General features: G+C 42.5%; 1 protein-coding gene across 5 annotated transcripts in view; it reads left to right on the top strand.

Moving 5' to 3' along the window:
* The window catches only part of CBLB (Cbl proto-oncogene B), a 59965-nt gene that overhangs the window by 28812 nt on the left and 15616 nt on the right, over positions 1 to 15537 (top strand). For all 5 annotated transcript variants that reach the window (XM_077927194.1, XM_077927193.1, XM_028726697.2 and 2 more), the window contains 5 exons: positions 538 to 669; positions 4057 to 4260; positions 7703 to 7888; positions 10626 to 10994; positions 14014 to 14108. In XM_077927194.1, the coding sequence (XP_077783320.1) occupies positions 538 to 669; positions 4057 to 4260; positions 7703 to 7888; positions 10626 to 10994; positions 14014 to 14108 (986 nt within the window). The remainder of the gene's footprint in view (positions 1 to 537; positions 670 to 4056; positions 4261 to 7702; positions 7889 to 10625; positions 10995 to 14013; positions 14109 to 15537) is intronic.

The raw sequence follows: 15537 nt of genomic DNA, 5'->3' as shown, positions 1-15537 counted from the left end.
TATTGGAAGATTATAATTTCCTTACACATCTTTGATTGGTATTTCACCTACTATAAAAATGAAAAGACAGGAAAATTAAGGAAGAAGAGCAGAACTTTGGCAAAGATAAGATTTTGTTAGAAAAGACTAAAATACAAGCTAGAGATACTTCATACTGTCGTGCAGTTCCAGTTCCCAACAGAGGGAAATGGACACAACTTTCTAGCTGGAACATGAACTTTCAATTGCCATGGCAAATTAGGAGGAATTAACAAAAAGATAATTCCTTTGCTGCTTTCAGGTATCATTTCCAGGTCTTCTGGGTATCTCCCCAACCCCATTTGTTTTCAAGTTATGCCCGTTTTGAAATAGTTTTCTATCATAATGTTAACCAGTAACCGTAGCCAGTTACTGTGAGGTATTTTCTGTCACATGAATGTCTTCAAAAATAGGTGATCTCAAACACTGTTTTGCTTAAAAACCTCAAACTGTGTTAGAAGCAAGCTTGTAAACTTACCATCCCACAGAGCCACTTAACTGCAATAGTCTTGTTTTCAGGAACAATATGAATTGTACTGTGAAATGGGTTCCACATTCCAGCTTTGTAAAATTTGTGCAGAAAATGACAAAGATGTGAAGATTGAGCCTTGTGGGCATCTGATGTGCACATCTTGCCTTACAGCATGGCAGGTAGGTTTTCTTTCTTGTATTCATTCACCAGATGTATATATTTAGGTAGGTTTATTTTCCGACTTGTTGTGGTCCTCTTTTCACTGTTCATTTTGCTGGTTTTTCAGCAGTATCGGCTTCAGGAATATGCTTTGAAATATTGCTACTTTGCTTCCACTTTGTCATGCCAGTCCTATAATAGGCAAAGTGAAAGGGTCACCTCAAGTGGCAGATGCTGAGGTACAGAGTAGCAGCTATTTCCCTTTGTTGGAGGACAGACCTATGTATGCTACATGGACTGTCATAGCCACTTCAAACTACTGTGCTGCCTCAGGTGCTGTGGACAATGCTATCGTGTTACCAGCATTGAAATAAGCTTCAGTTGCCAGTCCAGTTATGTTCTTTATATGGAATGGGGTGGAGGGCATCTGGCCCTGCACTTTGACACACTTTATCATATATGAAAATAAATGCAGGGCTGTATTCAAAGCTAGATCAATAAGCTATTGAGAATTACAAGTAACAGCATTATTAGGTGTGAGCTTGTCAAGGAAGATGTTTAAAAATTATTGGATGGAGAAGATAAGTGGCGGTGTATGGGTGGAGAAGAGAGAGACTTCTCAAATGGTCAGCACTCCTAAGAACTTGTGCGATAAATAACCCACCCAGCAATAAAACACCAAGCCGAGGAGGAAGCTAAGGCTCCTACCCCTCTTCCTTTGCTTTACCAAATCTGGAGAACCCTTACTGTAGGAAAGGGGAACCTTTGTCCTCCAGGCCAGTCATGGTGCACAAGGGGATCCAATTTTGGCCTGCAAGGCTATTTTTCCCAAATCATGCCCACACTATCCCATCAGTTGACATCACTGATGGACAGGATTTAATTCCGCCGCGGCTTTTTGCTGTATACCCAGCAGAGAACATGATCATGGGTACAAGGCAACAGGATGTAACCTCTGCTCTTCAGCTGATGGACAGAGATTAAATCCTGCTCAAAATGGCTATTTGAAGCAACTCACTTCAAATTAACTTTTTCGGCTTCTCAAAATGAGAAAACTTAACCAGGAGTGAATGTTTATGTGAAAGTACAGTACATTCTGCTTGTTTCTAGTAACGAAAACAAAATTTGCTATGCTCAGTCGTGCTCAGAGGCTATATGTTAGAATATTGTGCCAGGCTCTTGTTGGTAGACCTTGGGGTTCTCGGAAAAAGCAAAATTAATCTGACAAGCCTGAACTCTGCCTACTTGTACCTAAATTGTACCCAAGCATTTAAAATAGAAACCATTCAAAGAAAGTTAAACACACTTAAATCTGATGGAAGCTACCAGCGAGTCCAGTCCTATTACTTCTAGCAGACTCTCAGAAAGTAAACTCTCTCAGATTGCACCCAGTGTGATCTCTGTGTGTATAAATTTTAGGCTCTGTTTTTACATGCTTTTGTTTGTCTGGTGGAATCTAAAGAACTATTAAGGATGCTAAGAAGGCTGTAGAAATGGTGGCAATTGAATTAAAAATATCCCTTTTCCTCCTTTCACCAATGGGGATTGCACTCTCTGTTGGGTCTTTAGGTGTAGCAGCTGTAAAAACAAGTGCAGAGGCAAATTGCAGGTGTTAACTTTCCATTGGAGTGCTGTTCCTCCTTCTACGCCTCAGTGGGGATGAAGAATATGGCCCAAACCAAACACACAGATCGTGTATTTCCAGCTAAAGTGTAACCCTTAATAAGTGAATTCTAATGAGAAAGAGAGCATTGGGCTCTTCTTGCATTAGCAGCCACATTTCCTATTTAATCAAACTTCATTGCAAATTTAACTTCTGTATAATTAATGAGTTGATGAAAGGAACATACTGTAGCAATGTCAGTTGATACTTGCTAGTGGTTAGTGTTTAATTGCTGTCATAATGGCTCATTAGACATGCCTAAGGAGAAATTGCCAGTCCCCTTTTCCCATAGTGAAACATCTGCGTTATTAAATAAAATAAGCTACTCCATGTCTTCAGTTATTCTGGGTATTCTGTACTGAATGTCAACTTTCTCAGTACTTTTCAATGGAGAGAAAACTAGGATAAATAAACATTGAAATAAGAATTAAAATGTATAAGATAAGAAAAAGGAACTTATCTTTGGGTTTTTTAAAAAATAGTTTTTTTTCTCATACTCATGCACTGCCCTAATATTCCTGTACGCTTATAACATTGAATTGAATTTATATGTGTGCGTAGCTAATCACTCATTTGTATAGAATCATTGCCTATTTTAAAGCCCAAAGTGGGTATCTACAAATGCATTGGCAAGGTTGCTAGTAACAGTCATCTCTTTTAATGTGACTACCTTCCTGCACAAAGTGAGACCAAGTTCAGAGTTTGTTTATTTTTTTGCATTTTGCTTCAGAAGCATTCCCTATGCCTCTAAAGCTTTGAGCATTTTCAGACACAGGACAGCACTCCTGTTCTGATTTTGAGGATAAGGCAGAGTCAGAATTTGGTAAGTTATCAAGGACTGACAAAATGTGGAGACTCCTTTCCAGTAGGCAGTGTGAAAAGTCACTTGTATATTGTCTTATTTAAGCAAGTCTGACTGAATAGATATAATTTACATTCATAATGGTGTGAGGATGCAATTGATATAGAAATAAATAAACAAGAGAGAAGGAGAGAAGTTTCAAAAGCACTTGATAAAGCATAGAGCCTGTGGTTAAAAAGCAAAAAATATTTCTTCTTTTCCCCTCAAATAGTACCTCTATACTGTAAAGTAAATAGTACCTCTATGCTGTACAGTGATATTCTCTGCCTTCCTGCCTGCCTGCCTTTCTTTTGCTCCGGTCTTTAAAACATGTATTTTTTCTCTGGTTGTTTATGTTTATGTTGCATTTACTTATAAATGTAAAAAACAACCATGCACAATTAAAAACTTACTTCTGTAGGGAGAAAAACAGATTGGGTAATTTATGTTTATTCCTCTTAACAATTTTGGGAACATAATACCAATGATGTTCGTGTGCAAGGTAAACAAATATGACCTTTTGAAAGCTATTAGATAATATGTCCCTAATTGCTTAGAAATGTTTGTGTAAATTCATTGGTATGAAAGCTTTTGACCTAATTTTTGGAATTCTACCAAATGAAAGAGGTTCCCATTAGTGTAGCTATTCACAATACTGCAACATGTTAGTGACAACTGCAAGTCCAGATGTATATCTGAACGTTCATGAAGAGGCAAGCCTGGAAGACAAAATAAAATAGAACTATATTTGAATAACAGACATTCAGTTGGGTTTTCTTTTGCAGTAATTTTAATTAACAATTAAAATTCTTTTCACTGATTTCCCTTTTCTTGAGGAATGTTCTATACATACAAATGAAAATAGTGCTCAGTAATTAAGGACTTTGCTTTTCACCCATATAGGAGTCTGATGGTCAGGGGTGTCCTTTCTGCCGCTGTGAAATCAAAGGAACTGAACCCATAATTGTGGACCCCTTTGATCCCCGAGATGAGAACACAAGGTGCTGCAGCATTATGGATAGTTTTGGTATACCTATGCTCGAATTGGATGACGACGACGATAGAGAAGAATCTTTAATGATGAATCGATTAGCTTCTGTGCGGAAGGTATATATATATATATTTCCAGAGATATCATGTGCTTTAAAATATAGCTCTGGAGGCTGATATGGGAGTGTCAAGGCTGTTTTTAAGCACTTTGCAAAAGTGCTGCTTAAAACAGCTGACTGTTCTCCTTTAAGTGAATGGGCAGGCAGCAGCCAGGTGTGTGAAAAGAGGAGTCTCTGCTGCCATTACTAATTACTGATGAGCATGGATTAAATTCTGCTGCCTTGGCTATTTGATCCTGTTCCCTTCAGACAGGATACACAGCCAATGTAGAATTAAACCCAGTGAGGTCAGTAGATGAGCAGATGGGAAAAGTTTGGGGGAAATGGCCTAGCAGGCCAAATTGGAACCCCTAGCAAGCCAAGATTGGACCATGGGATGGAGTTTCCCCACCCCTCTCCTAATTTAATAAAATGAATCATGTTTACCTTCTAAAGCACAGTTTGCACAATTGCGGACAGAAATGCCCAATTTCATGCTCAGAACATTTAACAGAAATCAGGATCTCCCTACCCACTTGCTGCAGTCTCAGAGCAATCTGGGAATTCCATGGTGCTGTGCATCATGCCGAGTCAGTATCCAGATTGCTTTGCATTGTGAAACATTTATACCATCTGGTTTGCTACTCTTTTGCCAGAACCAGAGCAATTGCCTTGAGCATATTTAGTAGCTGCTTTGTAATGTCTGAAGAGAAAGTAATGAGGTTCAGATATGTTTTTCTGTTTCATGCAAAAAATGCAAATTTGTAATGTCTGAGGAATAAATCACAAAACTGAAGTGACAATCTTTCTCACAGGAAAACTCTAATGGGAATAGCTGATACGTTAAACTTGTATCGACCCAACCAATATACCATGTGCAAATGCTCTCAAAGCACAAGTTGTCATACAATATTAAAGTCTAGCTACTGTAATTGGTCTGGATTCAGAATGCTAAAGCTGATGATTATTCAGTTATGCCTTTTTTCTATGCCTCCGTTCCATGTAGTCTCATTTGGGCTCAAGCCTGCAGATTCTTAAAAGTGTATTCACCCTGTGCAAACACTAAAGAACAAAGTGTGGACATGTTATTTCAATTGTAAAAGTTTTAAGACTGAAACTGTAAAGTATTTCATGTTTTACAGACTTTATTTACTAATAAGAAAATGGTAGAGATGGGCAAACACCTAGCTGCTCAGCTGAACTTGCAGTTTGACTGCTTGTTTTCAAGTTGAAAGTTTGAAAAATCATGATGGGCCTTACAAGGGCTTGACTTATAAGCAGCCTGATTTCCTCTGCTCTGCCCCACCCTCCCAAATGTCGTATTGAAATAATGCTTATCTTAATGGAAAGGGGCTTTGCTCAGCAGCAAAGCTTCCTAGATCATGTGCCACCATATCATGAGACATTGTGTATCTCACTATAAATGATGTATAAAGCAAGCTGGCCACCAAGAGGAGGCCCTCTTGGGTTTCACCTGCCCTGTCATCATTCCCTTCTCCTCCTGGCACCTCCTTCCTGAAGGTAAGATTTCCCCGCCCCCCAAGGGCAATAGCTCAAACTCAAAAAGTAGTCAATCAGTTTGAGCAGAGGGGACATGTGGAATACTTACCTCATCCATAGAAGTAGGTTTTAAAGCTGATAAGCTACTACAGTGGTACCTCCGGTTGCGAACGGGATCCGTTCTGGAGGTCACGGCCGCATCCCGAGGAATTCGCAACCGGAGGACCACTTCTGTGAATGCGTGCGGCGCGTAGAGTGCTTTTGCGCATGTGCTCGGGGCGAAACCCGGAAAAATACTTCCAAGTTTGCCACATTCGCATCCCAAAGATTACCTATCCAGAGGGATACATAAGCGGAGGTACGACTGTACTATTGATTTGATAATAAAGGTAAAGGACCCCTGGATGGTTAAGTCCAATCAAAGGCATCTATGAGGTATGACACTCATCTCACTTTCAGGCTGAGGAAGCCAGCATTTGTCCACAGGCAGCTTTCTGGGTCATGTGGCCTGCATGACTAAACCGCTTCTGGTGCAATGGAACACCGTGACAGAAGCCAGAGCACACACAAATGCTGTTTACCTTCCTGATGCAGTGGTACCTATTCCTCTCCTTGCCCTGGTGTGCTTTCGAACTGCTAGGTTGGCAGGAGATGGGACAGAGCAATGGGAGCTCACCCCTTCGCATGGATTTGAATTGCCGACCTTCTGATCGGCAAGCCCAAAAGGCTCAGTGGTTTAGACCACAGTGGCACCCATGATAATGGAAACAATTTAAATGCATTAATACTAGTTAGGCAATAATGGCTCAGGAACACAATTGAAGAGCTAAAAAGCTCAGCAAAATTACAAATAATCACTTATTGTGAAGGATAGCATGCACACTGCAATATCTCCAGCAATAAATATTTTCCAAAAACAACACAGTTTAAAAAGAAGTATTCAAAACTGACATCAGTGTCAGATAATGTGTGTGAATTAGATGTTTAGGCTTCTGTCTATCACTGTGGAATATATGAAATATATGTATATTGTATATATGTATATATATGGAATATATGTATATGTATATATATGGAATATATGTATATTGCAGTGAATGCACATTGTTGATATGTGAAATACCAAGGATTTGATCTTCAAGCAACTTTGCAGGTGTTCCAAACGTAGTAACATTTCTTGGGTATAGCCCTACTTGCAAAAACCAAGTACTGCTCTAATAAGTTTCATTTCTACTTAACTTAAAACTTCAATGGGATTATGTATCTAAGAATTCCAAGATATTCAAGTGTGTTCAGTTTTAGCTAAAGTGTCTTTCTTGTAGGCTTTATTAATACATCAACATTTAAAAGATGTAATATAAAAGAGCAAAGAAATTTGTGTTAAATTAAATTATTGCCGTGCATTAAATTAACTGTATTTTGAAAATATTGCTGGAGTTTGGAATAGAACTCGACTACAGTCTCCAGATGTTGTAACTTGAAGCAATATGCTACCCTAAAAATCCCCAATTGAGCAATCTTAAATAATCTTAAAACTAAAATCCTCAGCACTAGAAAGTTCGTTCCCTTGAACTCAGTGGGATGTCTCGTGTGAGAGTTGCCACCTCCAGCAAGTGGCAAGTGTTAAGCCCTGGTGTAGGGTATATTTATGCTCTCATATGGAACCAATTTGTAATTATATTCATTTGTCTTTATTTCTCTTTCTTTGAGCAAATATCTTTATCTTCTTCATAATATGAATCTCTGCTCTGTTTGTCCAAATTCTAGCACTGCTGCATTTCTTTGCAATTGCCATTTAGCTGTGAAAATAGCTATTTAATACTATTATGGGCATCATAGCAATATAGCCAGTGTAATTGTTGATAGATGCATAAGCCATAAGAATTTGAAAGTGTATATAAAAGTATCCCAATAAACAAAACCAAAACCGTTTTATAACGCTTATGAATACTTTGTTGCAGTGTACTGAAAGACAGAATTCCCCAGTGACATCTCCAGGATCTTCTCCACTTGCACAAAGAAGAAAGCCACTTCCTGAACCCCTCCAAGGACCTCATCTTAGCCTCCCACCAGTGCCTCCTCGACTAGATCTAATTCAAAAGGGAGTTGCTCGATCCCCTTGTGCCAGCCCTACTAGCTCACCAAAGGTAGTCTTATTTATACCATTTATGATTTTGACACCCTCACCCAAGAAATTAGATGAGATACGTAAGTGTTTACATATGTGATGCCTGCTGGTACATGGGAAGGCTTCTCAAGTTGCCCTTGCTACTTTCACCATTCTTGCAAACTACTGCTTTAGGAGCAGGCTGCAGTGCACCACAAGAGATTCAAGCCAGTGATGAAAACTGTTTTGTCAACACACAAATCCTTTCTCTGTCTTGATCACTGTCTGTCTAGCTATAGAGAGAGAACATCTATTGGATTTTTCACAAGTGACTACATTAACTAAATAATAAACATAACAATTCTAATCAAATACAAATAACTCATATACCCATAAAGAACAGTGTTACTCTTGTTGAATCAGTAATAATTGCTTCTACAGCTTCCCAGTCATTTGGTGCTGGCTGCTGCTGTTGAATGACAGTGTTCTGTCTGGCTGAAGACTGGTCTACCTCTGCCTCTTTTTCTTTCACACTTAGATTCTCATCCCCACTGCTTTCCTTTTGCTTTCTCCACTGCTGCTCCTATTCATCTTTGATCTTCTCTGCTTTTCTTCCATCACTCAACTGACTTGTCATCTGTCACTCCATACCTCTACCTCCCCCCATCCAATATTCATTTGCCTTTGCAGGAGTAGGCAGTACAGTGTGAGTTCCTATCCTCTATGCATGCACTTGGTAAGGATGTAAGAAAAAGGGAAATAAAATTTTAAAACCATTTGTAGTTTAATACGGTTTATTCTGGACTGTTCAAACCCCCTCCCCACAAAAAACCACATATTGTTCTCCCACTTTGTAGACCCGCATAACCCTGCATCCAGAGTTGGGTTAAAAGTAATTTTTACGGTCAACCTGGGGGCCCTTACAGAGCTATAGTAAAGATCCCGAGTGACTTAGAGTTAGTAAAAATACTACAAAGCATACATTAAGTTGGGCATTAGAATCTAAGCTATATGTTTGACATAGGCATCCCTATGACATTAAAAAAACCAACATGTTTCTATTGTAATATCCCCCATCCCATGCCATACCAATTTAACGCAGTAGAAATGCTGGTGTCAAATTTTACTTGTATCTCACCTTTCTATGAATACTTAAGTATGCCAATAGAGTACACTATTTATTATTCCAGTTTGCAAAACTAAATAGCAAGTGAAAAACAGTCGCCATGTTCACACATAACACGAAGTCATAAAGCTTGGCTTAATCATTTGTGCACAAGCTACATACTAGTGCTCACAGTGCAAGCGTTCCCACTTTTCACCTCTTTCCAAAGCCATGGAGAAGCCAACTTAGTGGAATTTGACCTCATGGTTTGCTTTGCCCTAACAAACCACAACCTTGGGTGCAACACTAAGCTAGCCTGCTTCATGATTTGTTTATCCCCGTGAATGAAGGGAGAATCATATACCAGTGCACAGTTTGGCTTAATAAAAGATGGTTCTTGGCTTTGCATTATATGCAAATGCAGCCTTTGAAAAATTGATTATCTGACTTAAATTGAAATTGTGCAATGTTTTCAAATTTATCTTCATTTCCATATGCATAGAGTGGTATCAAGTGAAAATGTTTCATTAGCAGAAGCATTTCCATTTGCACAACAGATTTTCACATCCCTCTCCTTTTCCTGCACATACCCTGCACCTTCTCCAAATCTGTTCCAGATAGTTGGAGGGTTCACCAGAACAGATTTAGAGGGTTTGGTGGGAGAGGAGGAGGAGATGAAGTTCCATTGTGCAGCTGGAAGCTTTTGGTCTACTTGGATGAATACCACCCATAATTCTGCAAATTGCAAATGCTATTTAAGAGGGAAAGCATTCAGAAAAATATGCTTTCTTTAAGGCAGAAAGAATAGTCAACAAAATAGTACAGTCATGCACAAGCATTCTTCCTAAAGCAAGATCACTTGGGTTGTAATTGGTACACCAAATATAATTAGATTTTTAATTGAATGTTGAAGGCATGCTTTGAAAACTGTATTAGTGAGTCTGTGTGCCTGCCTGTATGTGTGTGGATGACCAGTGATAACTTACAATTTACTTTTTATCAGCATTTTGCCTTCAACTTGGCAGTTCTATTTGCAAATTAAATTTCATTCTAGTTGCATAATGCTTAGACAACTGAAGTACATAAAATGTTTATTCATTGCTATCATAATTTTAATTAACTGTCATTTAAACTGGCAGTGAAGGGTCAGTGTTGCTGGTCTTTAGCCGTGAGTACAGACATTAGTTTAAGATGATGAACATGATGGTGTATTCTGGGAATTGAGTATACTGCTGATTTTCTGTAATGAATACTTTACATCTCACATTACCTATTTTATAGTGTTTTTGTTTTTATTTTTAAAGTTTTCAACTGGTTATACTCTGATCATTATTACTTAGCAGAAGTTTGGTGCTGCGTGAACATGCAAAGAATATTCTATTCTCTGGCCAATAAATGTCATAGATGCAGAATATCGCTTCCCACCTATATGGGAAAGAAAATAGATCTTTTAAATTTCAACTTCCTGTCAAGAATTATTATTACAATCTCACTTTCAATAATTGGGATTGGGCTGTGTGGGAAATGAAAAACATTGCAGGTAGAGAGTAGTTTTCCCAGCGCTTTAAAGCCTTGCTTAGTTTTTTTTTCTGAAGATAATTCTGTGGATAAAGCAAACCTGTTTGTAGTGCATGCAGTTATAGATATATTACTTTCTGTTGCGTCTCCCTAGTCTTCTCCATGCATGATGAGGAAGCAAGACAAGCCTCTTCCTGCACCACCACCGCCTGTACGAGATCCTCCCCCACCTCCGCCAGAAAGACCCCCGCCCATTCCACCAGATAATAGGTTAAGCAGACACTTGCATCATCCTGAAAGTGTGCCTTCCAGAGACCAGCCTATGCCTCTCGAAGCCTGGTGCCCCAGAGAGGTGTGCGGAACAAATAATATCGCAGGATGTCGAATAGTAGCAGGCGATGGTTCTCCCAAACCTGGACTCACAGCAAGCTCAAATATTAATGGTCGGCACTGTCGAATGGGTTCTGACCCAGTATTTCTGCGAAAACACAGACGCCATGATTTGCCTTCAGAAAGTGCCAAGGTGAGAGATCCATGGTGCATGAAGCTTAATTTTATTTGACACTCTGGCACTATGGCCCACAAGTTCAAGTGCCATTTTATTGTTCTTTACTTACCATTTGACAGCTATATACAGTGGTACCCCGCAAGACGAACGCCTCGCGAGACGAAAAACTCGCAAAACGAAAGGTTTTTTCGTTTTCGAGTTGCCTCGCAAGACGAATTTCCCTATGGGCTTGCTTCGCAAAACGAAGCTTGCCCCGGGGACAGCGGGTCTTCTCTTTTGAAGCAAGGGGCGGCGGGGAGATCGCTTCTCCCCACCGCCCCTTGCTTCAAAAGAGGTCTGCCCCCGGACCTCTTTTGAAGCAAGGGGCTGCGGGGAGATCGCTTCTCCCGGTGCTCCGAAGCGGGGTGGGGGGGCGGGAACACCTGCCCCAGCCGCCGGGCTTCATAGCGCTGCTGCGAAGCCGGGCGGGGGGCGGGAACACCTGCCCCAGCCACCCCGCTTCGGAACGCTGCTCCGAAGCGGGGTGGGGGGGCGGGAACACCTGCCCCAGCCGCCGGGCTTCGTAGCGCTGCTGCGAAGCCGGGCGGGGGGCGGGAACACCTGCCCCAGCCACCCCGCTTCGGAACGCTGCTCCGAAGCGGGGTGGGGGGGCAGGAACACCTGCCCCAGCCGCCGGGCTTCGTAGTGCTGCTGCGAAGCCGGGCGGGGGGCGGGAACACCTGCCCCAGCCACCCCGCTTCGGAACGCTGCTCCGAAGCGGGGTAGGGGGGCGGGAACACCTGCCCCAGCCGCCGGGCTTCGTAGCGCTGCTGCGAAGCCGGGCGGGGGGCGGGAACACCTGCCCCAGCCACCCCGCTTCGGAACGCTGCTCCGAAGCGGGGTGGGGGGGGCGGGAACACCTGCCCCAGCCGCCGGGCTTCGTAGCGCTGCTGCAAAGCCGGGCGGGGGGCGGGAACACCTGCCCCAGCCACCCCGCTTCGGAACGCTGCTCCGAAGCGGGGTGGGGGGGCGGGAACACCTGCCCCAGCCGCCGGGCTTCGTAGCGCTGCTGCGAAGCCGGGCGGGGGGCGGGAACAACTGCCCCAGCCACCCCGCTTCGGAACGCTGCTCCGAAGCGGGGTGGGGGGGCGGGAACACCTGCCCCAGCCGCCGGGCTTCGTAGCGCTGCTGCGAAGCCGGGCGGGGGGCGGGAACACCTGCCCCAGCCACCCCGCTTCGGAACGCTGCTCCGAAGCGGGGTGGGGGGGGGCGGGAACACTTGCCCCAGCCGCCGGGCTTCGTAGCGCTGCTGCAAAGCCGGGCGGGGGGCGGGAACACCTGCCCCAGCCACCCCGCTTCGGAACGCTGCTCCGAAGCGGGGTGGGGGGGGCGGGAACACTTGCCCCAGCCGCCGGGCTTCGTAGCCCTGCTGCGAAGCCTGGCGGGGGGGGGGGGCGGGAACACCTTCTGAAGGCGGGCGGGGGGCGAAAGTCTTTGTCCCCCCTGCCTGCCTTCCCAGGGGCTTTTAAATCGCCCCGGACAGCGCCTCCGCTGTCCCGGGGCGATTTTAAAATGCCGCCCGCCAGCATTTTAAGATCGCCCGAGAAGTCCTCCGCTGTCCCAGGGTTTTTTAAAATGCTGGGGGTGGGAAGAAAAGCCCTTGTCCCCCCCCCCCCAGCCTTCAGAAGAGGTCCGGGGACAATCTGTCCCCGGACCTGGTCTGAAGGCGGTTTCCCTAGGAACGCATTAATTGATTTTCAATGCATTCCTATGGGAAACCGTGCATCGCAAGACGAAAAAACCGCAAGACGAAGAGACTTGCGGAACGAATTAATTTCGTCTTGCGAGGCACCACTGTAATTGAAATCCTGTTAACAATCAAAGAATAATTACATCTACTCATTTAAAGTAATGCTACAGCTTGTACACTTTAATTTGGGAGTTACTTGGTTACAAAAAAAGGCCAGAAAGAGGGAGCTATTAAAAACTTTAATCAAATTATTATGATAGTGACTTTCTATTGCCAATAGCTTCATTTTTTCCTTTTTTGTGGTTCTCTGGAGATTTCTTTGTGTTTTTATAAATACATTTATTTAAGTAAGAGAAGAGTAAGGCAGAAAGGAACATAGAATATAGGCCTGGTTTGCACATCAGTTTAAGCCAAACCATGGGTTGGTGCAACCTCCTGGGAAGGAGATTGTGTCTACCTTGCTTCTTCCCAGTTATTTTGCTGCTGTGCCACACTGAGCTCAGCAATAGTTTAGTGTGTCTTTCAAACTCTGGCTCATAGTTTAGCTCTCTCCAGACTAACCATATGCTGTGAACAAAGAACAAACCTTGGTTTTGATTCATAGTTACTTTGGAGAGAGCTAAACCACTAGCCCTGGTTCAGATTACATATGAAGCCTTATGGCTTAGCTCAGTGTGACACACAGCAGCAAAACAACCAGAGAGGAACAAAGCAGCCACAATATTCTCCTCAGAAGCTTGTTTGTACACACTCAGCCGTGGTTTGTCTTCACATGATGGCAAACTAGGCCAGTCTGTGTTAAGTGCCTGGAGTTCAGAAAAAGACCACTATTTGTATAGAATTATGAGCCTAGGGCTTGCCAATCAGAAGGTTGGTGGTTCGAATCCCCACAACAGGATGAGCTCCCATTGCTCAGTCCCAGCTCCTGCCAACCTAGCAGTTCGAAAGCACGTCAAAGTGCAATTAGATAAATAGGTACCGCTCCGGCGGGAAGGTAAACGGCGTTTCCGTGCACTGCTCTGGTTCGCCAGAAGCGGCTTAGTCATGCTAGCCACATGACCCAGAAGCTGTATGCCGGCTCCCTCGGCCAATAAAGCGAGATGAGCGCGCAGCAACCCCAGAGTCGTCCGCGACTGGATCTAACAGTCAGGGGTCCTTTACCTTTACCTATATTGGTATTGGACTACAAAGAGCAGATTGATATACATTAAATTTGAGGAGAAGGACTTAAATAATGCATCCAATTATTGATTTTACCTACTCGTTGTGGAAGAGTTATAATACTGAGAAATCCATCCTTTGCAGATATTTTCAAATGGCCATCTAGGAAATGAAGAGTATGATGTTCCACCTCGGCTCTCACCACCACCTCCAGTTGCCTCAGTCTTGCCGAATATGAAGTAAGTTTTATTTTAAAGTTACGAATACTGCTTACAAAGTATGAGGGAAAAGAAAGTTGGCTTGATTAAGTTAACAAATTAAATTTCTGTTAAAACTAAAATGTACCTTGTCTAAATAAAAAATTAATAAATAGTCCAGTGGCACCTTAGAGACCAACTAAGTTTGTTGTGGGTATGAGCTTTTGTGTGTATGCACAGTTCTTCAGATACACCAAAACAGAAGTCACTAGACCCTTATATAATACCCAGAAAAACTTTGTTGGTCTCTAAGGTGCTACTGGACTATTTTTTAAAAATTGTATTTTGATTGCATCAGACTAACACAGCTACCTACCTAAATCTATACCTTGTCTGTGCGTGATTTTAAAACACCCTAAAAAGATTCATATTTACAAGAAACCGGGGATGAATTTCCTGCTGGAGGAATATGAAATGAAAAATCAGCATGCTCTAGTTCCTCCAAATCCCATTGTGGGACAATGTGTCAATTATACAGGAGATGAGCATCATTCTTTGGTCAAGTTCTGGAAAAGCATGGATTTGGTGGCGCATACGACAGGGGTGTTGTAAAAACCAGAATTAGCATGTGGTGGAAATGGGGATTTTGCCTCTCAAGGAGATACTCTAAAATATGAAGAGACCTGTCAGAGCTACTCTGCTTCTTCCCCTACTCCCAGTTCATCGTGATAGAAGAAATAAGCATGTTAGCAGTTCATTTTGTATATTTTGTTGAAGCAGCTCCCCAGGAGGCATTTTTGCCAGGAGGAAAAAACCCACCAAATGTATTCTACGCCCCATTCGATTAGATCCTATGGTTTGCTTCTCATAACTGAACAATAAAATACACTCTTCCCCACACCCATCCTTTATTTCATAGAAAGATGCAGCCCAGCCTCAGATACTAGCCAAAGGCAAATGGGAACTTAGGGTAAATGCATACTAATGAGCCCAAGAAACCACTTCTTTCAAATGAGTAATAATGAAGTGTTTTCTTGGGTTCATTAGTATGCTTCCCCTGCCTTCTAATGGTCACAGTTTTTATCTTGGTTTCCTACTGGTCATAATGCGGCATGTACATTCTTTTATTGTGCACATTAGTATTGAATTAATACAAAGTCAATGCATCATGTGTGGAATGTGTTCTGTGTTTAGGTTATTGTTCTTGGTAACCTCTTACCATACTAATATTATGCTGTGTTTCCAGATGTTCTTTGTTTTAACTTCTTGCTTTGCTGACCCAGTAGCAGGCTCTCAGAACATGATACTTCCTCATAAATAGCAAAAGTGTTATATAATAGTGTAGTGGTAGCGTACCAAGTGTCAGCATACATAGGTTAGTAGTTGCAAGAAACAGCTTTTTGCTATATGTTTGTTGCTTTGTAAGCTGGATGTGCCATGCTGTTTAAGCACAGCAGATCCTGTTAATGGG

Source organism: Podarcis muralis, chromosome 4 (assembly GCF_964188315.1).
Source record: "Podarcis muralis chromosome 4, rPodMur119.hap1.1, whole genome shotgun sequence".
Taxonomy (NCBI): domain Eukaryota; kingdom Metazoa; phylum Chordata; class Lepidosauria; order Squamata; family Lacertidae; genus Podarcis; species Podarcis muralis.
Note: the sequence above shows the minus strand (reverse complement) of the source record. Positions and strands in the feature narration are given on the sequence as shown.